At 45.5% G+C, this 26,438-nt stretch overlaps 1 protein-coding gene across 7 annotated transcripts in view; it reads left to right on the top strand.

Annotated features, from left to right (window-relative positions):
* The first annotated feature begins 9,492 nt into the window (after positions 1 to 9,492).
* The window catches only part of LOC607396 (beta-galactosidase-1-like protein 2), a 59,062-nt gene continuing 42,116 nt past the window's right edge, over positions 9,493 to 26,438 (top strand). For 2 of the 7 annotated variants that reach the window (XM_038535589.1, XM_038535583.1), the window contains exons 1-5: positions 9,720 to 9,765; positions 12,423 to 12,492; positions 13,064 to 13,311; positions 13,450 to 13,647; positions 26,330 to 26,398. In XM_038535589.1, the coding sequence (XP_038391517.1) occupies positions 13,223 to 13,311; positions 13,450 to 13,647; positions 26,330 to 26,398 (356 nt within the window). In that variant the 5' untranslated portion in view covers positions 9,720 to 9,765; positions 12,423 to 12,492; positions 13,064 to 13,222. Of the gene's footprint in view, positions 9,549 to 9,719; positions 9,766 to 12,020; positions 12,298 to 12,422; positions 12,493 to 13,063; positions 13,312 to 13,449; positions 13,648 to 26,329; positions 26,399 to 26,438 lie in introns of those variants that run through there. The other 5 variants (XM_038535588.1, XM_038535585.1, XM_038535587.1 and 2 more) reach the window with 5 other exon arrangements.

Here is a 26,438-nt window from a genome sequence, read left to right as displayed (position 1 = left end):
TAGACATTTTTCCAAAGAAGACCTACAGATGGCCAATGGACACATGAAAAGATGGTCAACATCACTCATTATCAGGGAAATACAAATCCAAACTACAATGAGATATCACTTCACATCTGTCAGAATGGCTAAAATCAACAACACAAAAAACAACAGGTTTTGGAGATGATGTGGAGAAAGGGAAACCCTCTTGCACTGTGGTGGGAATGAAAACGGTGGAGGCACTGCAGAAAACAGTATGGAGGTCCATCAAAAAGTTAAAAATAGAACTACCCTATGATCCCGCAATTGCACTACCAAGTATTTACCAAAAGAATACAAATATACTAATTCAAAGGGACACATGCACCCCAATGTTTATAACAGCATTTTCTATAATAGTCAAACTATGGAAAGAGCCCAAATATCTATTGATTGATGAAGGGATAAAGAAATGGGATATTATATACAATGGAATATGCCTCAGCCATAAAAAATAATGAAATCTTGCTGTTTGCAATGATGTGGATGGAAGTTGAGAGTATTATGCCAAGTGAAATAAATCAGTCAGAGAAAGGTTTACCATATGATTTTGCTCATATATGCAATTTAAGAAACCAAACAAATTATCACGAGGAAAAAAGAGAGAGAGAGGGAAGCCAAGAAACCAATTCTTAACTATAGGTAACGAACTGAGGGTTACCAGAGGGGAGATGGAGTAGGGGTTGGGCTAAATACATGATGGGGATCTGGGAGTGCATATTTTATGATGTGCACTGAGTGCTGTAGGTAATGTTGAATTAGTAAATTGTGCACCTGAAAAAACATTATACTATATGTTTACTGGAATTTAAATACGAACTAAAAAAAGAAGTTGAAGTGCCAAATGTGAGGTTCAAACATGCTGTTCCTCATAGAGAAGCTCAGAGTTTTGATTCTGCTTCTGATTGTGGGTCACTACGGGGGTGAGGCTTATGGGGAGACTGTGTCTTAGACTTCCCTACTGACTTCAGTGTGGGTTTTTTTCTCATTTGCTTAAAATTTAGGAGTTGCTGAAGTAATTTTGGGGTTTCTTTTCAGAGGAAATTGTTCCATATGACTCTGTAGATTTTGTATGTCTATGGGAAGAAGTGAGTTCAAGGTCTTTCTATGTGGTCAGCTTGGACCAAGCTGACATTCTTCACTTAGTAAAGGCATTCATGCCCATGTCACCTTCTTATAAGGCTTTCTTTGGGTATCCTATCTGAAATAGTGTCTTCCATACCCAAACTATCCTTTCTTTATTTTTCCCTTATAGCAGTCACCATCTAACATAGTATGATTTTACAGATTTTTCTACCACACCAGAGTATAAGCTCTATGAGGGCAAGATTTTGTTGGCTTATTATTTTCCTTTGTTGTTTTATCTTCATCCTGAATAGTGCTTGGAACAGTGTAGGTTCTCAATAAATATTCATTATTCAATGAATAAATAAAAATTAAAGCATGGTGTTGTGCAGAGAGAAAAACTATTTTTTTAGGCCCAGAAAAGGGATCTCAAACATTTAATTAAATACCATGTACTTAAGTGGGATGATCTAATGACAACTTGATGAACTTGGTAAAATGATACTAAAATTCATCTGGAATAATAACTCATTATCATAAAACAGAAGAACTCTTTAAACAGAAGAACAAAGACATGGACTTGAGCTATGTAATTTGCATTTGTGGAATCATTTAATAGTCAGACCTACTGTAGAAGACAAAATAAATAGAAAGAATAAAACTCATAAAGATGTGTGGAGCGTAGATAAATTACTCAACTGTTGAACTTGTTAGATGAAGTAGGTAGATCATATGTCTATGAACATAGACAGGTTGGAAGGACCAAACACAAAATAAATATTTATGACACTCTGAGAGTACCTCCTTAAATTTTGCACCCTATATACCTCACTCTAGTGAAACCCTGTACATAAACTTGAATGTTCATATGTCAAATGTATCTGAAGCATTTGAGGTCCTCAAAATTCATGAGGTCCTAGTTCCCTCACCCACTGGTGATATTCATCCTGCCTTTATGGATATTTTACTCAAGAACCACTGATAAGAGGAGGAGTTAAGAAGGAGGAGGAATAGGGGGACTCTAAGCTTGTCTTATCCCTCAAATACAACTAGATAATTACTAAATCATTCTGAATACCCACAAAATCAATTGGAGGTCTGAGAAAACAAATATTGCAAGTCTACAAGCACAGCAGCAACTATATTTGGAAGGAAGGAGATGCAGAGACTTGAATCGGTGTGATACAGCTGAGGATAAGGCAGCTGGGAGGAAGCCTGCTTAAGGAGGCTGCCACAGAGCATTATAAGCAGTGGAGTATGAAATCGGAAATTTTAGAAGTCTGCTACAGTGGAGGATGTGCCTGCCTTAAAGGTGCTCAGGTGGTAAAGCAGGGTGACATCCCAGGTGGGACAGGGAGGTCTGAGGATCCCCGGGGTTGCAAGAAGAAAGGCTGGCATAGGTGCAACACTGTTCCACTCACAGGAGCGTGGAAGATGGCTGAGGACAGCACGTCTAGGTGGCAGCTTGTTACTCTATGTTGCCACAAGCTGTGACCCCTGCAGAGCTGTGTGATTGCTTTCCTGGGAGAGTCCAGCAAAAAAAAAGCAGAGTCTGGGGAGACCCTCCCCTCCCCAGAGGAACAGCATAGGTCTGCTCCACCAGAGTTCCTAAAATTTGAAGTTTAGAAACTCAGTCATGTGCCTGCGATACAAAAGCTTCAACACGGGCTGGGTGAACACAAGAGCTCTGACAGAAACCAGGGAGACCAAGAGTGATTGATTGCTCTTCTGTGAGGCTCAATGAAGAGTGGGGGCACCAGCTTTCAGCACCTGGGCCAGAAAGCCGGGTGCTGCTTTAGTCACCCCAAGTCAGTGCTGACAGCTGCCTGGGAGCCAAACAGCACCACTTAGTGGAGTCTGGAGCTGCCTACATCAAGCCCCACCTCCTTGCACACTGGAGGTGCATTTCCACTAGGGTGAGTCCCCCTGAGAACCAGCACAACAGTCCCCTTCCCCAGAAAACCAGCACAGACCACTTGCTGGCACCAAGTTTATTACCACAGAGGGTGGAAAGCTTCAGCTCTTGGGGAAAATGGTACATGTCATTCTTTGTATTTTTATTCTTCAGTCTTTTAGTATTTTTCTAGTTATTTTATTATTTTTTCAATTCTTTTTAAATTTTAATTATATATATATTTTATGTATATTTATTTTCTGTTTCCTTTCAATGTGTGTGTGTGTGTGTGTGTGTGTGCGCGCGCGCAGCGCATATGTGTGTGTATGTTTTTCTTTATTTTGGGATCTAGTTTTTTTTTTTTTTTTTTAACAAGCAGACTAAAACCCAAACAAGATCTAGTTTTTTGTTTTGTTTCGTTGTGGCTGTTCTTGTTCTTGTTCTTGTTGTTTTTGTTTGTTCTTCTTTTCTTTTCTGGACAAAATCATGAGATGGAAAAATTCACTCCAAAAGAAAGAACAGGAGATAGTACTTGCAGCCAGGTATTTAATCAATATGGATGTGAGTAAGACGTCTATACTACAACTCAAAAAAATGATTATAAAGATACTAGAGAATCTCTTACTGTAGAAAGAAAGAACTAAAACTTAGGCCAAAATTAAAAATGCTAAAACTGAGATGCAGTCCCAAGTGGAGGCCATAAAAATGGAGATGAATAAATCAGTGATACAGAAGATAAAATTATGGAAAGTAATGAAGCCAAAGGGAAGAGAGAAAGAAAACTATTAGATCACAAAGATAGAATTAGGGAACTCAGTGATTGCATAAAGAAAAATAATATCTGCATTATAGGAGTCCTAGAAGAAGAGGAGCACAGAAAAGGGGGCAGAAGTTCTATTTGAACAAATTATAACTGAGAACTTCCCTAATCTGGGGAAGGAGACAGGCGTTCAGGTCTGAGAGGCACAGAGAACTTTCCTCAAAATCAACAGAAATAGGTCAACAGCTTGACATATGATAGTGAAACCTGCAAATTACAAAGATAAATACAAAATTCTGAAAGAAGGTTGAGACAAGAGGTCCTTAACCTACAAGGGTAGACATATAAGGCTGGCATCAGATGTGTCCAGAGACCTGGCAGGCCAGAAAGGGCTGGTGTAATATACTCATTGTGCTAAATGGGAAAAATATAAAGCCAAGAATACTTTATCCACCAAGGCTGTCATCCAGAATAGGAGAGATAAAGAGTTTCCAGAACAAACAAAAACTAAAAGAATTCATGAACTTTAAACCAGCCCAAGAAGTGTTAAAGAGGACACTTTGAGCAGAAAGAGAGACCAAAAGTAACAAAGACCAGAAAGGAACAGAGAAGATCTACAGGAACAGTGACTTTACAGGTAATACAATGGTGCTAAATTCATATATTTCAATAGTTACTGTGAATGTAAATGGACTAAATGCTCCAATCAACAGACATACAGTATCAGAATGGATAAAAAACAAGACCCATTGATATTCTGCCTACAAGAGACTCATTTTAGATCCAAAGACAAGCTCTAGATTGAAAATGAGAGGGTGGAGAAACATTTATCATGCTAATGGACATCAAAAGAAAGCTAGAGATCCTTATCAGACAAACTACATTTTATTGTTTTAAAAGACTATTTATTTATCTGAGAGAGAATAAGAGAGAGAGAGAGAGAGAGAATATGCACAAAGAGATAGGGAGAAGCAGACTCCCCGTTGAGCAGAGAATTCAATGTGGGGCTCAATCCCAGGACCCTGAGATCATGAACAGAGCCAAAGGCAGAAACTAAACTGACTGAGCCACCCAGGCTCCCCCAAACAAACTAGATTTTAACCCAAAGATTGTAATAAGAGATGAAGGACACTATATCATATTAAAGGGGTCTATCCAATAAGATCTAACAATTGTAAATATTTATGACCCTAATGTGGGAACACCCAAATATATATATATCAATTAATAACAAAATTAAAAAAAACACTGAAAATAATGCAATTATAGTAGAGGACTTTAACACCCTACTCACAGCAATGGACAGATAATCTAAACAGAAGATCAACATGGAAACAATGGCTTTGAATGACAAACTGGACCAGATGGACTTAATAGATGTATTCAGAGCATTTTATCTTTAAACAGCAGAATACACATTCTCCTTGAGTGCACATGAGACATTCTCCAGAATAGACCATGCACCAGGACACAAATCTTGTGATTGTGTCATACTATACATATTTTCAGACCACAATGCTATGAAACTTGAAATCGACAAGAAAAAATTTGGAAGGACCACAAATACATGGAGGTTAAAGAACATGCTACTAAAGAATGAATGGGTTAACCCGGAAATTAAAGAATTTTTTTAAATGCATGGAAGCAAATGAAAAAGAAAACATGACAGTTCAAAATATTTGGGGTGCAACAAGGCAGTCTCAAGAGGGAAGCATATGGCAATACAGGCCTTCCCCAAGAAGCAAGAAAAGTCTCAAATACATAACCTAACCTTACACCCAAAGGAGCTGGGAAAAGAATAGCAAATAAAGCCCAAATCCAGCAGAAGAAGATAATAACAAAGATTAGAGCAGAAATCGATGAATTAGAAATAAAAAACACCAGTAGAACAGATCAATGAAACTAAGACTTGGTTCTTTCAAAGAATTAACAAGATTGATAAATCCCTATCCAGACTTATCAAAAAGAGAAAGGGCCCAAATAAATAAAATCAGGAATGAAAGAGGAGAGATCACAACCAACACCAAAGAAATACAAACAATCGTCAGAGAATATTATGAGCAATTATATGCCAAAAAATTAGGCAATCTGGAAAAAAATCCATGTGTTCCTGGAAACATATAAGCTACCAAACTGACACAGGAAGAAATAGAAAACCTGAACAGACTCATAACCAGTAAAGAACAGAATCAGTAACCAAAAATTTCCCAACAAGGAAGGGTCCAGGGCTGGATGGCTTTTCCGCTAAATTCTACCAAACATTTTAAGAAGAATTAATATCTATTCTTATGAAGCCGTTTCAAAAAATAGGAAGGGAAGTAAAACTGCCAAATCCATTCTATGAGGCCAGCATTACCATGATCCCCAAACCAGACAAAGACCCCAATAAAAAGGAAAATTACAGACCAATATCCCTGCTGAACACAGATACAAAAATTCTCACCAAGATTCTAATTAATGGGATCCAACTGTCCATTAAAAAGATTATTCACCAGAATCAACTGGGATTTATTCCTGGGCTGCAAGTTTGGTTCAACATTCACAAATCAATCAACCTGATACACCACATTAATAAAACAAAATATGACAATCATATGATCCTCTCAACAGATGCAGAAAAGCATTTGGCAAAATACAAGTTTCTTGATAAAAACTCTTCACAGTGTAGGGATGGAGGGAATATGCCTCATCATCATAAAAGTCATGTACAAAAAATCCGCAAGGAATATCATTCTCAATGGGGAAACACTGGGAGCCTTTCCCCTAAAGTCAGGAACACGACAGGGATGTCCACTCCCACCCCTGTTGTTCAACATAGGACTAGAAGTCCTAGCCTCAGGTCAGACAGAAGAAATAAAAGGCATTCAAACCAATAAAGACGTCAAACTCATTCTTCCCAAATGACATGACACTCTATGTGGAAAACCCAAAAGACTCCACCCAAAAGTGCTAGAACTCATACAGCAATTCAGCAATGTGGCAGGATATAAAATCAATACCCAGAAGTCTGTTGCATTTCTATACACTATCAATGAAGCAGCAGAATGGGAAATCAAGGACTCAGTTCCATTTACAACTGCACCAAAAACCATAAGACACCTAGGAATAAACCTAACCAAGAGATAAGAGATCTGTACTCTGAAGACTACAGAACACTTATGAAGAAAATTGAGGAAGACACAAAGAGATGGAAACATATTCCATGCTCATGGGCTGAAAGAACAAATATTGTGAAAAAGTCTTTGGTACCCAAAGCAATCTATACATTCAACGCAATCCCTATCAAAATACCACCAACAGGGATCCCTGGGTGGCTTAGCGGTTTAGAGCCTGCCTTTGGCCCAGGGTGCGGTCCTGGGGTCCCGGGATCGAGTCCCACTTTGGGCTCCCAGCATGGAGCCTGCTTCTCTCTCTGCCTCTCTCTCTCTCTGTCTATCATGAATAAATAAATAAAATCTTAAAAAAATACCACCAACATTTTTCACGCTGGAACAAATAATCCTAAGATTTGTATGGAACCAGAAAAGACCTTGAGTAGCCTGAGGAATATTGAAGAAGAAAATAACCTCAAGGCTGGAAGCATCACAATGCCAGACGTCAAGCTGTATTACAAGCTGTGATCGTCAAGACAGGATGATACTGGCACAAAAACAGACACACAGATCAATGGAACAGAACAGAGAACCCAGAAATGGACTCTCAACTCTATGGTCAACATGTCTTCAGCAAAGCGGGCAAGACTATCCCCTGGAAAAAAGGGTCTCTTCAACAGATGGTGTTGGAAAACCTGGACAGCCACATCCAGAAGAATGAAATTGGAGCACTTTCTTACACCATAAACAAAACTAAATTCAAAATGAATGAACAACCTACATGTGAGGTAAGAATCCATCAAAATCCTAGAGGAGGACGCAGGCAGCAACCTCTTTGACCTTGGCTGCAGCAACTTCTTGCTGGCACATCTCCAGAGGCAAGGGAAGCAAAGGCAAAAATGAATTCTTGGGACTTCATCATTAAAAAGCTTCTGCACAGCAAAGGGAACAGTCAGCAAAACTAACTGACACCCTGCAGAGGGAGAGGATATTTGCAAATGACATGTCTGATAAAGGGCTGGTGTCCAAGATCTATAGGGAAATTCTCCAACACCCAAAGAACAAACAATCCAGTCAAGAAATGGGCAGAAGGCATGAACAGGCATCTCTCCAAAGCAGACCTACACGTGGCCAACAGACACATGAATAAATGCCCCACATCCCTGGCATCAGGGAAATACAAACAGAACCACAAGGAGACACGCCCGCCGCTGTCACAAGGGCTAAGGTTTGTCCGGGAAACAACCCAGCTTGAGGACGAGAAGGGGGAGGCGGCCACCCGCGCAGCCACCTGGAAAACTGTGCGGGGCCTCAGGGACTTCAAACAGAGCTGCGCTAGGCCCCGCCAGGCGCTCCGGGAGTTTGCCCCAAAGATACGGATGCCGCCATCCGGAGGGGCCCCGCACCCGAGATTCTCAGCAGCAGTGGCCGCACAGCTGAGGGCTCTAACTGGCGCTTGACCCCCCGGGGCGGGGGGTGGGGTGGGGGCAGCTGCGGAGCCAAAGCTGAAGGAAGGGCCACCCCAAGCGCTCGGGCGCTGCGCACCGGACAGGCGGGTGTAGACGCCGCTCCTCCACTTCCTGACCCCGCCGGCCTCAGGTGCCCTCGGGGCTCCCCGCAGGTGGGGGCACGGGGCAGAGGGAGGCTGCGGGCGGGGCCCCCCAGTCCGCGTGCCCCACGGTGCGCGCTCGAACGCCGACGCCGCCTGCACAGCCCCAGATCCCGAACCCCCGACGGACCGAGCCTCTGCGTGTGGACGGGTTCCCAGCCCGCTTCGAGGCGCCAGGCTGCCAGCGCGGCGGGCGCCCCAGGGTGAGGGCTCGTCCTTCCGTGTGCTCCGGCCCGGCCCGGCCGGGGGCTGCCCTCCGGGGACGCGTGCCCAGGCCATCCACACGGTGCGGGCGGGGGGGCTGCGGTCGTCGCGGAGCGGGGCACCCCTGCCCCCAGCCCGCAACCTACGGCGGCCAGCCAGGGTGCCGGTGGGTGGCTCCGCTGCACTGGCTTCCCCGCCGGTGTGGACGGCAGTGTGGGTCCCGCGGGTGTGGGGGGCGGAGGGGCGTGTGGGTCCCCGCGGGTGTGGGAGGCGGAGGGGCGTGTGGGTCCCCGCGGGTGTGGACGGGCGTGTGGGTCCCCGCGGGTGTGGACGGGCGTGTGGGTCCCCTCGGGTGGGGGGGCGGAGGGGCAGGCGGCGCCAGGGCAGCACTCGGGGTGGGCCGCGCGGGCTTGCGGGGAGCGGAGGGAACGCGGTCTTTTTTTTTTTTTAATTTATTTTTTATTGGTGTTCAGTTTGCCAACATACAGAATAACACCCAGTGCTCATCCCATCAGGTGCCCCCCTCAGTGCCCGTCACCCAGTCACCCCCACCCCCGCCCACCTCCCCTTCCACCACCCCTAGTTCGTTTCCCAGAGTTAGGGGTCTCTCATGGTCTGTCTCCCTCTCTGATATTTCCCACCTATTTTTTCTCCTTTCCCCTTTATTCCCTTCCACTATTTTTTATATTCCGCGGTCTTGACTCCGCCGACGACGCGCCGCAGCCTCAGCTGTCCCGGCCGGTGACGCCCCCTGAAGGCGGGAGCCAGCCCCGGGCGGGGGACCAGCTGCGGGGCGGAGAGGGCCGGCCCAGCTCCCTGCGGTGCCCCACCCCGCTGCGGACCCACAGGGGCCCGGCCGCTGGCGGTGGCTGCGTCTGCCCGCGGGGTGCGGGGGCGGGGGAGGTCAGCGCGGGGGCGCGTACGGGGGGGATGGAGGGGATGGACCCGGGGCGCGGCGTCGGGGGACTGAGGGTACGCGGGGGATGGAGGGGATGGGCTGGGGGCGGGGGGCGTCAGTGGAGGGGGGCGGGGGCCGGGGGCCGCGGGGGGCGGAGCGCCCAGGAGGCAGGTTCCCCAGCGTCCTGCCGGCGGCTGCGAGCTGCGGAGCGCGGGGCGCAGGGTAAGGCGAGCTCAGCCCGGGCGTCCCCGGAGCGCAGCCGCGACAGCCCCGGGGCCTCCCTCAGCCCGGGGCCCGCCCGGCAGCCCCGCGCCGCCTCCACGCGGGCGGCCCCTCGGCTTCCCGCACTTTCTGCACTTTTCCTCCGGGCTCCGGGTGCCGCTGAGTCCCTCTGTGCGCCCCCCGGACTTCCCGAGCGGCCGCCGAGCGCGAGCGGTCCCCAGGACTCTCTCCATCCCGGGGGCTCCGCGTCTCCATCCCGGGGGCTCCGCGGTCTCCATCCCCGGGGCTCCGCGGTCTCCATCCCGGGGGCTCCGCGGTCTCCATCCCCGGGGCTCCGCGGTCTCCATCCCCGGGGCTCCGCGGTCTCCATCCCGGGGGCTCCGCGGTCTCCATCCCCGGGGCTCCGCGGTCTCCATCCCCGGGGCTCCGCGGTCTCCATCCCGGGGGCTCCGCGGTCTCTATCCCGGGGGCTCCGCGGTCTCCATCCCGGGGCTCCGCGGTCTCCATCCCGGGGGCTCCGCGGTCTCCATCCCGGGGGCTCCGCGGTCTCCATCCCGGGGGCTCCGCGGTCTCCATCCCCGGGGCTCCGCGGTCTCCATCCCGGGGGCTCCGCGGTCTCCATCCCCGGGGGCTCCGCGGTCTCCAATCCCGTGGGCTCCGCGGTCTCTATCCCGGGGGCTCCGCGGTCTCCATCCCGGGGGCTCCGCGGTCTCCATCCCCGGGGCTCCGCGGTCTCCATCCCGGGGCTCCGCGGTCTCCATCCCGGGGGCTCCGCGGTCTCCATCCCCGGGGCTCCGCGGTCTCCATCCCGGGGGCTCCGCGGTCTCCATCCCCGGGGCTCCGCGGTCTTCATCCCGGGGGCTCCGCGGTCTCCATCCCCGGGGCTCCGCGGTCTCCATCCCGTGGGCTCCGCGGTCTCTATCCCGGGGGCTCCGCGGTCTCCATCCCGGGGGCTCCGCGGTCTCTCTCCCGGGGCTCCGCGGTCTCCATCCCGGGGGCTCCGCGGTCTCCATCCCGGGGGCTCCGCGGTCTCCATCCCCGGGGCTCCGCGGTCTCCATCCCCGGGGCTCCGCGGTCTCCATCCCGGGGGCTCCGCGGTCTCCATCCCGTGGGCTCTCCGCGGTCTCCATCCCCCGGGGCTCCGCGGTCTCCCCGGCTCCGCGTCTCCATCCCGGGGGCCCGCGTCTCCAATCCAGTGGCTCCGCGGTCTCCATCCCCGGGCTGACCGCGGTCTCCATCCCGTGGGCTCCGCTGGTCTCCATCCCCGGGGGATCCGGCGGTCTCCATCCCGGGGGCTCCGCGGTCTCCATCCCGGGGGCTCCGCGGTCTCCATCCCGGGGGCTCCGCGGTCTCCATCCCGGGGCTCCGCGGTCTCCATCCCGGGGCTCCGCGGTCTCCATCCCGGGGCTCCGCGGTCTCCATCCCGGGGTGCTCCGCGGTCTCTCATCCCGGGGGCTCCGCGGTCTCCATCCCGGGGGCTCCGCGGTCTCCATCCCGGGGCTCCGCGGTCTCCATCCCGGGGCTCCGCGGTCTCCATCCCGGGGGCTCCGCGGTCTCCATCCCGTGGGCTCCGCGGTCTCCATCCCCGGGGCTCCGCGGTCTCCATCCCCGGGGCTCCGCGGTCTCCATCCCGGGGGCTCCGCGGTCTCCATCCCGTGGGCTCCGCGGTCTCCATCCCCGGGGCTCCGCGGTCTCCATCCCGGGGGCTCCGCGGTCTCCATCCCGGGGGCTCCGCGGTCTCCATCCCGGGGGCTCCGCGGTCTCCATCCCCGGGGCTCCGCGGTCTCCATCCCGGGGGCTCCGCGGTCTCCATCCCCGGGGCTCCGCGGTCTCTATCCCGGGGGCTCCGCGGTCTCCATCCCGGGGGCTCCGCGGTCTCTCTCCCGGGCTCCGCGGTCTCCATCCCGGGGGCTCCGCGGTCTCCATCCCGGGGGCTCCGCGGTCTCCATCCCCGGGGCTCCGCGGTCTCCATCCCCGGGGCTCCGCGGTCTCCATCCCGGGGGCTCCGCGGTCTCCATCCCGTGGGCTCCGCGGTCTCCATCCCCGGGGCTCCGCGGTCTCCATCCCCGGGGCTCCGCGGTCTCCATCCCGGGGGCTCCGCGGTCTCCATCCCGTGGGCTCCGCGGTCTCCATCCCCGGGGCTCCGCGGTCTCCATCCCGGGGGCTCCGCGGTCTCCATCCCGGGGGCTCCGCGGTCTCCATCCCCGGGGCTCCGCGGTCTCCATCCCGGGGGCTCCGCGGTCTCCATCCCGGGGGCTCCGCGGTCTCCATCCCGGGGGCTCCGCGGTCTCCATCCCCGGGGCTCCGCGGTCTCCATCCCGGGGGCTCCGCGGTCTCCATCCCCGGGGCTCCGCGGTCTCCATCCCGTGGGGTCCGCGGTCTCTCTCCCGGGGGCTCCGCGGTCTCTATCCCGGGGCCCCATTGCGTCTGCATCGGTTTCCCTGACTGCGGTTCCAACCTCTGCGCCAACCTCCACCCGGGGGAAGGCCCAGGACGCCGGCGGGAAAGCGGAAGCTCACGGAGGCCGCACAGGTGTTTGGCGTCTCCTGCCTTTGTTCAGAAAACCCCTGTTGGGCGGTTCAGGCTCTGCGGTGGGTGAGGACAGAGCTGCGCCGCAGGCAGGTGCCCCCCTAACCCCCCTTCGCCGTCTGTGCTAGGCCGCCCTGGTTCTGCGCACCTGGGGTCTGGGCTTTTGCTGCAGGAGGAAAGCGTCTGCCGCCGGTGCAGGTGAGCGCGTCAAAATCGCTGGCAGGGGATCCCTGGGTGGCTCAGTAGTTTAGTGCCTGCCTTCAGCCCAGGGCATGATGCTGGATACCCGGGATCGGGTCCCACATCGGGCTCCCTGCATGGAGCCTGCTTCTCCCTCTGCCTGTGTCTCTGCCTCTCTCTCTCTGTGTGTCTCTCATGAATAAGTAAATCTTAAAAAAAAAAAAAAAAAGATCACGGGGGCAGAGGAGAGGGTGTTGGGGGTGATGAGGCGAGCGCCTCACAGCAGCAGAGCGGCTGGTAGCTGGGCTGCGGGGGCAGGTTGGGACCTCGCTCCAGAGGAGGCCCCTGCATTCTGCCCTGGGTTCTCTGCTAGCCGCTGACTGTTAGGGCTCGTGTCTGGGGGGTAGGGGGGCCCCACGCACACTCCCAGACACTGTCCTCTCTTCTGGGAAACCTCCACCGCCGGATCTTCTCTAAGATGTAAGTGGTGCCCGGAAGCCCAGTGACTCTCAGGAGGTTCTTCGGGGCCGCTGGCCCCCTCCTGCAGCCAGTAGACGTGTCCCTGAGGTGCTGTCTGTCCTGAGTGCAGGTGGTGCAGAAGCCCGGGGACTGTGTGCAGAAGCCCGGGGACCACGTGCAGAATCCTGCCATCCAGGGAGGCCACCTCCACCCGCCAGGCCTCACTCAGCTCCCGCTGCCTCCTGGGCGTCGGCAGTGTCTGACTTGCGCTCTGTCCTCTCCGCCTAGCATGCTGACCTTGTTGAGGCCAGTGGGCATCCTGTACCTGTCTTCAGGATTATTGGTACTAGCTCAGTTTAGAGGACACTTTTCACCCAGGTATGTTTGGGAAGGGCTGGGAAGTTTCCCTTTGCCCTGGAGGTGCGCCTAGGGCCCTGAAGGAAAGGCCTTTCTTATCTGCCCGTGGGCCCCATGGGTCACATCTTTAGGACTGCACACACTCCTTTGTCCTTGCAGGATGAATCAGATTTTCCTGACTCCCTCCCGCATGATAAATCGCGGTGTGGGTCTGAAAGTAGAAGGCTCGAGCTTCACGCTGGACGGCTCCCCCTTCCTGATCATAGCAGGCACCATCCACTACTTCCGGGTGCCCAGGGAGTACTGGAGGGACCGCCTGCAGAAGCTGAAGGCCTGCGGCTTCAACACGGTCACCACGTGAGTGCGAGCCCCTACGTTCAAGAACGTATAGTCTGAATTCCTACCTCTGAGACTTTATTAGACCAGTCTAAGGGTTGACTCTTCTAGTGCTTTCTTCCTTGTCCTTCGAATGTCTGAGTCTCCACTTGCTATCTCCAGAATATCCATCCTGTGGCTAGAGGATCCCATTGCTCTGAAGAGCCTCCCTCTCAACCAGGGTCACTGTGGCCTGCGAGCAGAAGTCTGCCTTCCAGAGGCAGCGGCCAGTACGGGTGGCTGTAGGTCAGTGGCCCCGACTACTCAAGGAGCTCAGGCCCGGCAGCCTCTCTCCTCCCTGGATACCCTCCGTTGCAGTGATGAGCCCGGGATAGAACAGTTCCAGAAGATTTTGTCTTTGAAGATAGGTTTCGCAGGGAGCCAGGCCTGGCAAGTAATACAAGTATCCTCATCCTACAAGCTGAAATTAACCAAAATTAGTAATTTCTTTCTAGGCTTCTAAACTTGGAAAGTGCTTATGCATTACTGTTTTCATATCAGTTTTAGTTCTCTTTTGTGGTTTGAGTTTTAAAATATAGGTTTAAAAGAAAACAATATTTAATTGGAATTCGATTTGGTGAATGACGAGAGTGATGTTTAAAAGCCTTTACCAGGGATCCCTGGGTGGCTCAGCGGTTTGGCGCCTGTCTTTGGCCTAGGGCGCGATCCTGGAGTCTCGGGATCGATCCTGGAGTCTCGGGATCGAGTCCCACGTCAGGCTCCTGGCATGGAGCCTGCTTCTCCCTCCTCCTGTGTCTCTGCCTCTCTCTCTCTCTATGTCTATCATAAATAAATAAATAAATCTAGAAAAAAATAAATGAAAGCCTTTACCTCTAAACTGTCATAATGCCTTTTACACATCACATCGTTTTCCCTCTTTTCTGCCCCTCATTATTTTGTGCCTTTATATAGCAGTGATTCACATGCTGAAATTTTGTAAACTATTAAAACTTTAAAGACGGTGTGGTCTAAATAAGACAGCTCCATTTTTGTTTGTTTTTAGCACTGTTGCTTAGAAAAGTAGGAAGTGTCACCCTTATTTCATAAACTATGAGACATTCTAAGTGTCTCAGAGGAAGAGAGCGTTGTCTCAGAAGGAAGGCAGCCTTCTACATTAAAGACATTTAGGATATAAAGACTGCATTGCCTTAAAAAAAAAGTTATAGGGATCCCTGGGTGGCGCAGCGGTTTGGCGCCTGCCTTTGGCCCAGGGCGCGATCCTGGAGACCCGGGATCGAATCCCACGTCAGGCTCCCGGTGCATGGAGGCTGCTTCTCCCTCTGCCTGTGTCTCTGCCTCTCTCTCTCTCTCTCTGTGACTATCATAAATAAATAAAAATTAAAAAAAAAAGTTATATACACTTAATCAGCCAGGGTCTTGCAGGGACAAACCTAGGGTCTGACAAAATCAGATCTGCTGATTTTCAGGGAGGGAGGGAGTTCGAGAAGAATGATGAAGTGCCAGTCTCAATGGAGACAAAGGGGGAGAGACTGCAGGGTTAGGCCCCAGGTGCAGGATCCTGAAGGGAGTCTGAGGAAAGCAGGCACAACGTCCGGACTGCTTGATTCCAATGCAAGATTAGACAGAGCGGGTCTAGCCAGGCTTGGGTTCTGGCACGAGGTGAGGGTAGTTTAGCAGTTGGGGCCCCCTAGAAGTAAATGGGTATAGCAGACAGGATCTGGGGGTGTCACTGGTGAGAAAGTAATGCTCACTCAAAGAGGTGACATTTTACAACTGCTACACCCCCTTGGCAGCCGCAGTGTCTCTTATTATCCGTGTCTACCTCCCAGTCTGAAAAATGGCAGGACTGCCATTTTCCATCAAACTAGTTTCCATTCTTTCCATCCTGAACAGGTTTTCAGTCATTACAGACGTTCACTACGGATTCGCAGAAACTTCACCTCAGTATCAGTAGATCTTGACCACTGTTGGAGAATGCAACCCCAAATCTCATTTCCCGGCTACTCGTGGTTCCGTTGTATTATGTATTCATTCTTGGACTATCATAACAATTATTTCTTTGTGTTTTAGTTGTGTTAGTTTTTCCTTTTTCCAAATATGATAGTGGGTTTCTAGATTTTTGTTCTGTTTTAGTTTCTCAGCCTTTTATTGCCTGCTTCATGAATTATTTGCTAATTGAATGTTTTGCTTTGCTGGATGCTCAAGAGTTTAATAACACTCACCCTTAATCTGTCAACTAGTTCTTTTGAATACTTTTACCCACTTTACAATATAATGACATTAAAATGCTTTGTCTCAGTTTTTTCTTTCTTCACGTGCATCTTATTGTTAGGTATTTTAATTCTAAATAACAGAACTGTTATTGCTGTTCTGGAAACTTAATGCATGGAGAACCCACTTTTGAATTTTCTAAGTGTAGATTTGCTGGTGACAAAGTTCTTATTAGCTTTTGTTTATTTGAAAATGTCTTCCTTTTCCTTTTGTTTGTGAGGAATTTTTTCACTAGTATAAAATTCTAGGTTGGCAGGTGTTTTAGCATTTTGAAGATAATGCCAGTGCCTCTGGCTTTCAGTTTCCGTGGTAAAGTCAGCTAGCTGTCCCTTAACTGATGCTCCTTAGAGGGCCATATATCTTTTTCCCTAGTTGCTTTGAGGACTTGAAGGATTTCCTCCCCTCCCCCCAAAAAAGACATTCTTTTTATTTTTTAAATATTTATTTATTTATTTATCTATCTATTTATTTATTTATTTTTAGAGACATTCTTTTTAAGAGGATTTTTAGGTTCACAACAAAATTAAGCAGAAAGTGGAGAGTTTGACTTCTGGAGAGGGGAGAGGAGCCAGATGTTGTGCTAGTTTATCAATGCGCAGTGATTTAATCAACTAACTATTCCTGAAAAATGAAGTCCCTGTAACATCCTAACTGAAGGGGTTTGTTGAGCTTTCAGGTTGGTGAGCACACTGAGGTGCTGGAAGGGTGGTGTGTCCAGGGGAGGCATGGAAGCTCCCTGTTCCTTCCTTGTACTTTGTCCTATGCATCTCTTCTGACTGTTCCTGAGTTGTATCCTTTAAAATAGACTGATAAAAAGCTAATTATTACCCAGAGTTTTGTGCACAGTTCTGTCTAGCAAATTATCAAACTCAGAGACGGGGGTCATAGAAACCCCTGATTGTAGCTGACTGATCAGAAATACAGGTGACAACCCGGGACTGCTATGTGAAATGGAGGAGTGAGGGAGTCGTCATGTGGGACTGAGCCCAGTTAGCCCTGCTAACTGTGGGCGGTTAGTGTTAGAGCTCAGGTAAATTGTAGGACACCCAGTTGGTATCCGCTGGAATTGGAGAATTGCTTGGGGTGGGAAAAGCCTGCATATCTGGTGTCAGAACTGTTGTGTGACTAAAACGAGACAAATTTTCCTTAAAATTGACAATTCCTTTCTTGTAGCACTTAAAACCTATTGTGCTACTTCCTTCTGGACTCTGTAGAAAAAGGCTATATTCCATGTCTCATAATTGACTGTAACTCCAAGGCGGTTCCTCTATAAGTAATGCATCATTTCTCTCTGGACTTTCACAATTTTTTCTTTATATATATATATTTTTTTAATTTTTTTTATTTATTTATGATAGGCACACAGTGAGAGAGAGAGAGGCAGAGACACAGGCAGAGGGAGAAGCAGGCTCCATGCACCGGGAGCCCGATGTGGGATTCGATCCCGGGTCTCCAGGATCGCGCCCTGGGCCAAAGGCAGGCGCCAAACCGCTGCACCACCCAGGGATCCCTTTTTTCTTTATATTTAGTTTAGGTTTTTTGTTTTGTTTTTTAGTGTTTCAATAAAAAAAGACTTTAACTTCTAGAGTAAGTAGTTTGGGGTTTATAATAAAATTAAGAGGAAGGCACAGAGATTTTCCGTATAATGCTAGCCCCCAACCCACCAGAACCACCCTCACTATCAACATCACCCATCACAGTGGTTCATAAATGATACTCAACAAACCTACACTGACACATCATTAATCACCCAAAGTTCATAGTTTGCCTTACGGTTCACTCCTGGTTTAGTTGAATGTATAATGACACTTATCCACCATTAACAGTATCCCAGAAAGTAGTTTCACGGTCTTAACAGTCCTGTGCACCACCTGTTCATCCTCCGTCCCCACTATCTCCTGGCCACCACTGATCTTTCCAGTGTTTCCACATTTTGCCTTTTCCAAAATGTCATGTAGTTGGAATCATACAGAAGGGGGCCTTTTCAGACTGGCTTCTTTCATTTGGTAATATGCATTGAATTTTCCTTTATGTATTATTTTCATGATTTGATAGGTTACTTTTTCAGTTTTGAATGATTTTTCATTGTTGGATAGTATTGTTTGCCCAATTGTTCATTGCTGTTATACAGGAAAATGATTGAATTTTGTATATTAACTTTGTTTTCTGCAACCTCACTATTGATCACTTAGTAGTTCTGAGAGGTTTGTTTCGTCAATTGTTTTGAATTTAATAGACAAATATCATCAGTGAACAAAGAAACTTTTATGTTTTTCTGCCCAATCTGTATACTTTTTATTTAATTTCTTGTTTTATTGCATTGATTATGCTTTGTAGTACAATACTGAAAAGAGTGGCAATAAGGGACAACTTGCCTTGCCCCTAATCTTAGCAGTGAAACTTCTGATTTCTTATGCTTAAGTTTCTTATGATTAAGTTAGCTGTAGGTATTCTAGAGCTATTTCTTTACGAAGTTGAGGCAGTTCTCTTTTCCTAGTGTACTGATGGTTTTTTTTTTTTATCATGAATAGGTGTTGAATTTTCTGAAATGTTTTAAATGCATCTATTGATAAAATTATGTGACTGTTTTTCTTCTTTAGCCTGTTGATATGATGTGTTATATTAATCCTTATTTTGTTTAGGTCTTCAACTGACTGGATGAGGCTTATCTGGTTAGGGAGTGCAATCCACATTACTTAGTCCACCAGGTCAAATGTTAATCTTTTCCAGAAACACTTGTATACCATTTGACCAAGTGTCAGAGCATCTGATTGCCTAGTCAAGTCAACATGTAGAATTAACCATTACATCAGTTGTCTCTCACTCTGGCTTTTGGGGCAGCAATCTTCCCTGTGACCTCTCTTCTGATGAATAAGAAGAGTTGTTGCTTTTCAACAGCTTCCAGTTTTTCAGCTTTGTTCTAGGCTCTTAGTTACTTCTCGGGCCAGAAAGTGGAAATTTTTTGATGCCTCTGTCAGTTAATAAAAAACTTGCTCACTTTTTCTTGTTTTCCTCATTAAGAGGTTTGGCCCAAATTACCTACTATCTTTCTGGTAGTAAACATTCTCAATTCCTTTTTTTATTCCCTATTCCTCTTCACGTTAGTTTTATCTTAAAGTAATATTTGAATTGAGTATTCAGTATTTAAGGGTTTTGCTTGGTAAATTTTGATTAAGGAAACCTACTCCTGTAACCAACCCCCAAAACCTCACAGTACACCAATATCTCAGAAGCTCCCCCATCCCCCTTACAGTCATGACCTCCCTCCAAAAGATAACTATTACTCATTATTCTAACACATAGGTTACTTTGGCCTGTTTTTGAACTTTATGTAAATGGAATCCTACAATATGTACTCTGTTGTGTCTAATATCTTTTGTTCAAAATTGTGTTTATGAGATTCATCCTTATTACCACATATTTTAGCTTGTTCACTCTCATAATTGTATGGAACTACATTGATGATAATACCAAAACGTATTTATTTTGTAGAAAGACATTTAGATATTTTCAGTTTTTAGCTATTGGAAATGGTAGGGCCGTGAACAATCTTGTACTTGTCTTTTTGGTGAGACTATGTAAACACTTCTGTTGGATATACATCTAGGAATGAATATGATGAACAATAAGATAGATGTATGTTTAGTTTTAGTGAATAATGTCAACTAGTTTTCCACAGATTCCAAAGTCAGTGGCATTATGTAAATACATGTTGTTTTGTGACCATTTCCTCTATCAATATCCAGAACTTTTTCATTATCCCATACTACTCTATTAAGAAATAACTTCTCATTCTTTTCTCCCTTCATTCCCTGGTAACCACTGTTCTACTTTCTGTCTCTGTGAATTTGATATTTGGCGCCTCATATACGTGGAAACATATAATATTTGTCCTTTTATGTCTGGCTTATTTCACTTAGCACAACGTGCAAGTTTCATTTATGCTATAGCACGTATCAGATTTCATTCCTTTCTAAGGTTGAATAGCATTCAACAAAATATATTTTGTTACCCATCCATCTGTGGATACGCACTTGGATTCTTTCTGCCTTTTGGCTGTTGTGAACAATGCTGCTGTGAACACTGGTGCATAAATATCTATTTGCGTTCTTGATTTCAGTTCTTTTGTGTATGTTCCCAGAAGTGGAATTGCTGGCTCAAATTGTAATTCTATTTTAAATTTTTTGAGGAATGCTCTGTTTTGTTTTTTTTTTTTTTTTACAGAAGATGCACTGTTTCAGATTCCTACCAGCAATGGACAAGCATTCCATCATAATGATGTGGAATGGTGTCTCTTTTTGTGATTTGGATTTGCATTTCCCCAATGATTAATGGTGCTGAGCATCTTTTCATGTACTTATTGACCATTTATATATCTTTTTTGAAGATCTATTCAAATACTTATGTTCTGTCCATTTTCTAAAAAGTTTTTATTTATTTATTGAGAGAGACACACAGAGAGAGAGACAGAGACAGAGACAGAAGCAGGCTCCCTGTAAGGAGCTGGATGTGGGACTCCATCCGGATCCTGGGATCACGCCATGAGCTGAAGGCAGATGCTCAACCGCTGAGCCACCGGCGTCCCACTTCTGTCCATTTTGAATTGGGTAGTTTGTTTTTTTATTGTTGAGTTGTTGGAATTCTTCATATATTCTGGATATTAATATCTTATGAGATATGTGATTACAAATATTTTCTTCTTTTCTATGAGTTACATTCTGTTGAAAGTATCTTTTGATGCACAAAAGTTTTAAATTTTCATGAAGTTCAACTTGTCTACTTTTCTTTTTCTTGCCTGTACCTTCATTGTCATATCCAAGTAATTATTGCCATATCCTATGTCATGAAGCTTTCTCAAAAGGTTTTTTTCTCAGAGTTTTATAACTTTAGTGTCTAGACTGTGAGCTTTGTGAGGGCAGGAATTTTTTTGACTGTTTTGATGATCTTTGGTGCTTATAATAGCACCTGAATTAGTAGGTTTCTGAATGGCTTGTGTCTGTTTCTTTTGTTTTCAGTTATTATATTAACTTTATAAAATGAGTTTACTTTGATTTGACATGTATTATACAGCATCTTGGAGTTTGATTCTTATAATTGAGAGAATAATTTACTAAAAATATCATTTTTGATAATGGTGTTGGTACAAGGATTTGAATATTTAGTTATTGTAGCTTTCATCTATACTTTCTAATTTAACCAAATTTTATGCTTTTATTGAAATAGGCAATTTGTCTTTTTTTTTTGAAGATTTTTATTTATTCATGAGACAGAGAGAGAGAGAGAGAGAGGCAGAGACACATGCAGAGGGAGAAGCAGGCTCTATGCAGGGAGCCCGACATGGGACTTGATCCTGGGTCTCCAGGAGTGGGCCCTGGGCTGAAGGTAGCGCTAAACCGCTGAGCCACCTGGGCTACCCGCAATTTGTATTTTTTAACAAGATTTTCCATCAACTAGAGAGTTCCAGATTTCTTTGGATACATTTTTAACGTTATATTCTATAAGCTACTTTAATATCCTTTACCATATTAGTTCTATTTCTCTTTAATTTCCAATTTCTCATGAATTATTTTCCCATTTTAAAGTAATTTTTTAGCTTTATTAAGATATAATTGACAAATTGTAATTTTTATTTTTTATTTTTATTGTTTTGCACAGCATAGTGAATTTTAGTGTTCCCCCTTTGGTCGGAAGAGATTACTCTTTCTGCTTTTGGAGACAATTGTAGGTTGTCTGGCACAGAAAGGATTTGGCCCAATATCTTGCTGACTTAGAGCACTGAAAAGCACAGAAAGGTCACAGCTCAGACTCCTGTGGGCTGGGCTAGAGCAGGAGGTAGACAGGGAGGTAATTTATACAGATGAGCAGAACGTGGATGTGGCCTCAAGTTCTTGTTCACAGAGGTAGTTTGTCCTGGGTGGGTGCTGGTGCAGCTGAAGGCACCTTTAGTGCTCAGGCTGGGTAAATGCTGCTGGGGTGGTTCTTGTGTGCCCAGTCCACCAGCTCATTGCTCTGGAACCATAGCTGGATCTCTCTCTTGGCCCCTTCCACAGAATTTCTGGTGTGGATGACATTCTTGCTGGGGTGGATGATAACGTCTACACAGTGATGCCAACTGAGTTGGTGTAGACCATGTTGGGCCCTTCCCAGACCAGGGCTTTGCAGGCCACGATCACTGTGGGGCCAGAGCTCCTGTAGCTTGTAAGAGCTAGGTAGAGGGTCATACCTACAGGTCGTACCTGCAGGTCGTAGGGCATGGTAGTGCTCAGCAAGGATGCTTCGGCACCTACAGCATCTTCAGCCCCAGCCCAAAGCCCCCATCTCAGAGTCCTCCATCCTTTCCCCGATGAGTTACCTCTGCACTCCATGAGCCTTCCTTGTGACCAAAGTCCACTCTCAGATCCAGGAGGGATCAAGCTGGGTCGCTTGAGTAGGCTCAGGCTGGGCAGGTGGGCCAGGTAGCTGCCCCACAGTGGGATGCACTGAAGAGGCCACCTGGGCCTCCTTGCCTCTGGCTGAGAACTGTGAGCAATGCTCTCCTTGAAGCCGGAGTCCACGATCCCCCAGAGGGAGCAGCTGTAATGTATTTAAAGTATACATGTGATTAAAGTAGACATTGTGAGATGGTTCTAACCTATAATCCAGTTAATAGACACATCCATCACCTCACATATTTATCTTCGTTTGTGTGCTTTGGTGAGAACACTTAAATCCTATTCCCTTAACAAATTTCAGTTATACGGTACAGTATTACCAACTGTATACCGCGGTATACATTAGCTCCACAGCCTTTACTCATCTTGTAATTGAAGGTTTGTATCCTTTTATCAATCTCTCCTCATTTCCTCCATGCTCAGGCCCTGGAAGCCAACACTGTATTCTGTGTCTATGTGTTCATTTTGTTGTTTGTTTTCTAAGATTCCACATAAAAGTGATACCAGATGGTATTTGTCTTGCTGCCTGGCTTACTTCTCTACCATAATGCCCCTAGATTAATTTATGTTGTCACAAGTGACAGGATTTCCTCCTCTTTTTAAGGCTAAAAATTATTCCTGTGTGTGTGCATGTATGCGTTATCGCCTTTTCTCAAATCATTTATCTGTCATCAGACACTTAAATTGTTTCCATAGCTCGGTTATTGTGAATGATGCTTCTGTGACCATGGGAGTACAGATATCTCTTTGCGGTAATGCTCACTTCCTTTGGGTACATACCCAGAAATAGGATTGCTGAATCATCGGATAGGGCTATTTTTAATTTCTGGAGAAACTCCCACACAGTTTTCCATGATGGCTGAACCAACTTATAGTTCCACCAGTAGTGCCACAAGTATTCCTTTTCTCCCCACACCCTTACCAAACTTTGTTATATCTTGTCTTTTTGATGATAGACACCCTAACAGCTCTGAGGTGGTATCTCACTGTGTTTTTGATTTGCATTTTTCTGGTGACTGGGGATGTTGAGTACCCTTTGATGTATCCCTTGTATATTTGTACATCCTCTTGGGGAAAATGTTTATGCAGATTATTTGCCCATTTTTGTCTTGGATTATTTTTTTTGCTATGGAGTTGTAGGAGTTTCTTGTATATTTGGGTGTTAACCCCTAATCAGATTTGCAAATTTCAATACATTTGCACGTTTGCAAATATTTTCTCCGATTCCATAGGTTGCCTTTTCATCTTGTTGCTGGTTTCTGTGACTGTGCAGATCTTTTAGTTTGAAGTAATCCCTCTTATTTATTTTTGCTTTTGTTGCCTTGGCTTTTCGTGTCAAATTCAAAAAATCATTGCCAAGGCCCATGTCAAGGAGCTTGTTTCTCCTAGGACTTCTGTGGTTTCACATCTTAATATTTATGTCTTTAAACCATTTTGAGTTGATTTTTGTGTGGTGTAAGATAGAGGGTTAGTTCATTCATTTGCGCACGGCCAGCGAGCTTCCCAACACCACTTATTACAGTATATTCTGGACTGATTTGTTATAAATTAATTGACTATAGGGCAGGGGTTTATTTCTGGGCTCTCTATACTGTTCCACTGACCTATATGTCTATTCTTATGCCAGTTCTTTACTGTTGTCATTACTGTAGCTTAATATACTTTAACATCAGGAATTGTGATGCCTCCAGTTTTGTTATTCATTTTTGATTATTTTGGCTATCCATTGTCTTTTTGTAGTTTCATACAAATTTTAGGATTTTTTTTTTCTGTGACAATTGCCATTGTAGCTTTGTTAGAAATTGCATGAATCTATAGTTTGCTTTGGGTAGTGTGGTCATTTTGACAATTATTAATTCTTCCAATCTTAGAGTATGGAATATCTTTCCACTTATTTATGTTGTTTAATTTCTATATATCTGTACATTTTCCAGTTTTTTCTTATAATTGACTTCTAGTTTCATACCGTGTGGCCAGAAACAAGCTTGGTATGATTTTATTCTTCTTATATTTCTTAAGACTTGTTTTGTGGCCTAACATGTGATCTGTCCTGGAGAATGTTCCACATGCACTTGAGAAGACGTGTGTTCTGCTGCTGTTGGGTGAAATGTTCTATATATGTCTAGTAGGCTCATCTGGTCTAACGTGTTGTTCAAGTCCAGTGTTTTCTTTATTGGTTTTATGTCTGGATGATCTATCCATTGTTGAAAGTGTGATATTGAATTAAATCATTTTTAAGGATCCTGGATTTGTTTCCAAAGTTTTTATGTAAAGTTGTATATCTAAATTTTTAAATTCCTAATTTAATCCTTTTTTTCTAGACATATAGAGCTATTACTAGGAACTCTTACAATGGCATAGTTCCGTTTCACTCTTCTAATCCTTTGTGCTGTGCTGTATCATGTGTTTTGTTTTTTATAAACTACAAAATTCATAGTATATTGTTATTTCTCTGCTTTGAACATCTAGTTATATTTGAATTTAAAGTGATAAAATATCTTTTGTATTTACCACATACTTACCATTTTTGGTGCTCTTCAATTTCTTTATATAGATTTTAATTTCCTATGGTATTATTTCTTTCTGTGGAAGAACTGCCTTTGACATTTCTTGCAGTGGAAGTCCGTTAGTAATCAATTCTCTTTGCTTTTGTTTCTTTGAAAAGTTGATTTTTTTCATCTTCTATTTTGAGAGAGAATTTCACTGAGTATAGAGAGAATTCCAGGTTGACATGGTTTATTTTTGTTTTTGTTTTTTATTTTCAGTACCTTAAAAAGTTTTTTTGTTGACTTCTGACCTGCACATTATCTGGACAAATCTGCTGTACTTCTTATCTGCCTCCATCCCAACCTTTGATTGCTTTTAAGATTTTCTCTCTTTCATTCGTTTTCAGCAATTTGATTCTAATGTGCTATGGTGTAGATCTTTTTTTTTTTAAATTCTACTTGTGGTTCACTGAAATTCTTGGATCTGTAGGTTTATAGTTTTCATCAAATTTGGTAAAATTGTGGCTCTATTTCTACTACTATTTTTGCCTCTCCTTTTTTCCTCCAGGGGTCCAATTGCATATATAGAGACTTCTTGATAAGGAATCATGTATCACTGATGCTGTGTTCATTGTTATTTTTAGTCTTCGTTTTTTCTATTTTCCATTTTGGATAGTTTCTTTCGTTCTGACAATTTATTCTGTTTTATCTACTCTGCTGTTAGTCTCAGCCAATACATTTTTCACGTGCTGCTGTTAATAGTATCCAGAGTATTTTTTTATTATAGATGCTATATTTTTAAAATTTAGAAGTTCCATTTGAGTCTTTTTTATATCTTCCTTTTCTCCTCATTGTGGTTAAGCATTCCTTTACTAATTAAAGATATGGTAAAATTTGTTATACCCTTTTAGTTTTTTTTTTTCCTGCTAGTTTCATCTTATATGTCATTTCTGGGTTTGTTTCTATTGATTTTTTTTTCTGTTTTGTGTCACAGTTTCCTGTTTTTTGCATGCCTAGCAATTTTCGTAATGGTTCTTGGGTATTGCGAATCTTATATTGTTGACTGCTGGATTCCATTTTATTCATTTAAAGAAAACTGTATAATCTAGTTCTATAAACTTTTTAGCTCTTTCTGGTTTCTGTTATAAAAACAGTTTCTGGTTTTTCTTTTTTTGCCATTATAGATATGGATTTAAATTTTTCATATGTTTTCATTAGTATTTAAAAAAAGAAATTTGTGGTTACACTCCAGAGGGTGTTACATATGCATCTTTCTCACTTGAAGTTCAGCATCAAGGAATAGTATTGGCTGCTTGAATCTGCACTGGCATTTGAAGGGGGAAATTTTTAATTTAATACAAAGTTCATTTACACACAGAAAGGGGCTTGGCTACTGAAATCTTCAGTTTCCTTCACAGTAGAGGTAGCCCAGGTGCTATATTAAAACTGGAAGAATCAATATGGAATGAGGGCAAATAATAAAAGGTTTTTATGTTTCTCTTTTTTCCATTGCAGGCATATTCCCTGGAATCTTCATGAACCAAGAAAAGGCTGGTTTTATTTTACTGCAAACCTGGATTTCGTGTATGTCTTTAGTATATGTGCTGCCGAAGCGAGCACTCGT

This window comes from Canis lupus, chromosome 5, assembly GCF_011100685.1.
Source record: "Canis lupus familiaris isolate Mischka breed German Shepherd chromosome 5, alternate assembly UU_Cfam_GSD_1.0, whole genome shotgun sequence".
NCBI classification, from domain to species: Eukaryota; Metazoa; Chordata; class Mammalia; order Carnivora; family Canidae; genus Canis; species Canis lupus.
The sequence above is the reverse complement of the archived record's forward strand: the minus strand, read 5'-3'. Positions and strand labels throughout refer to the sequence as shown.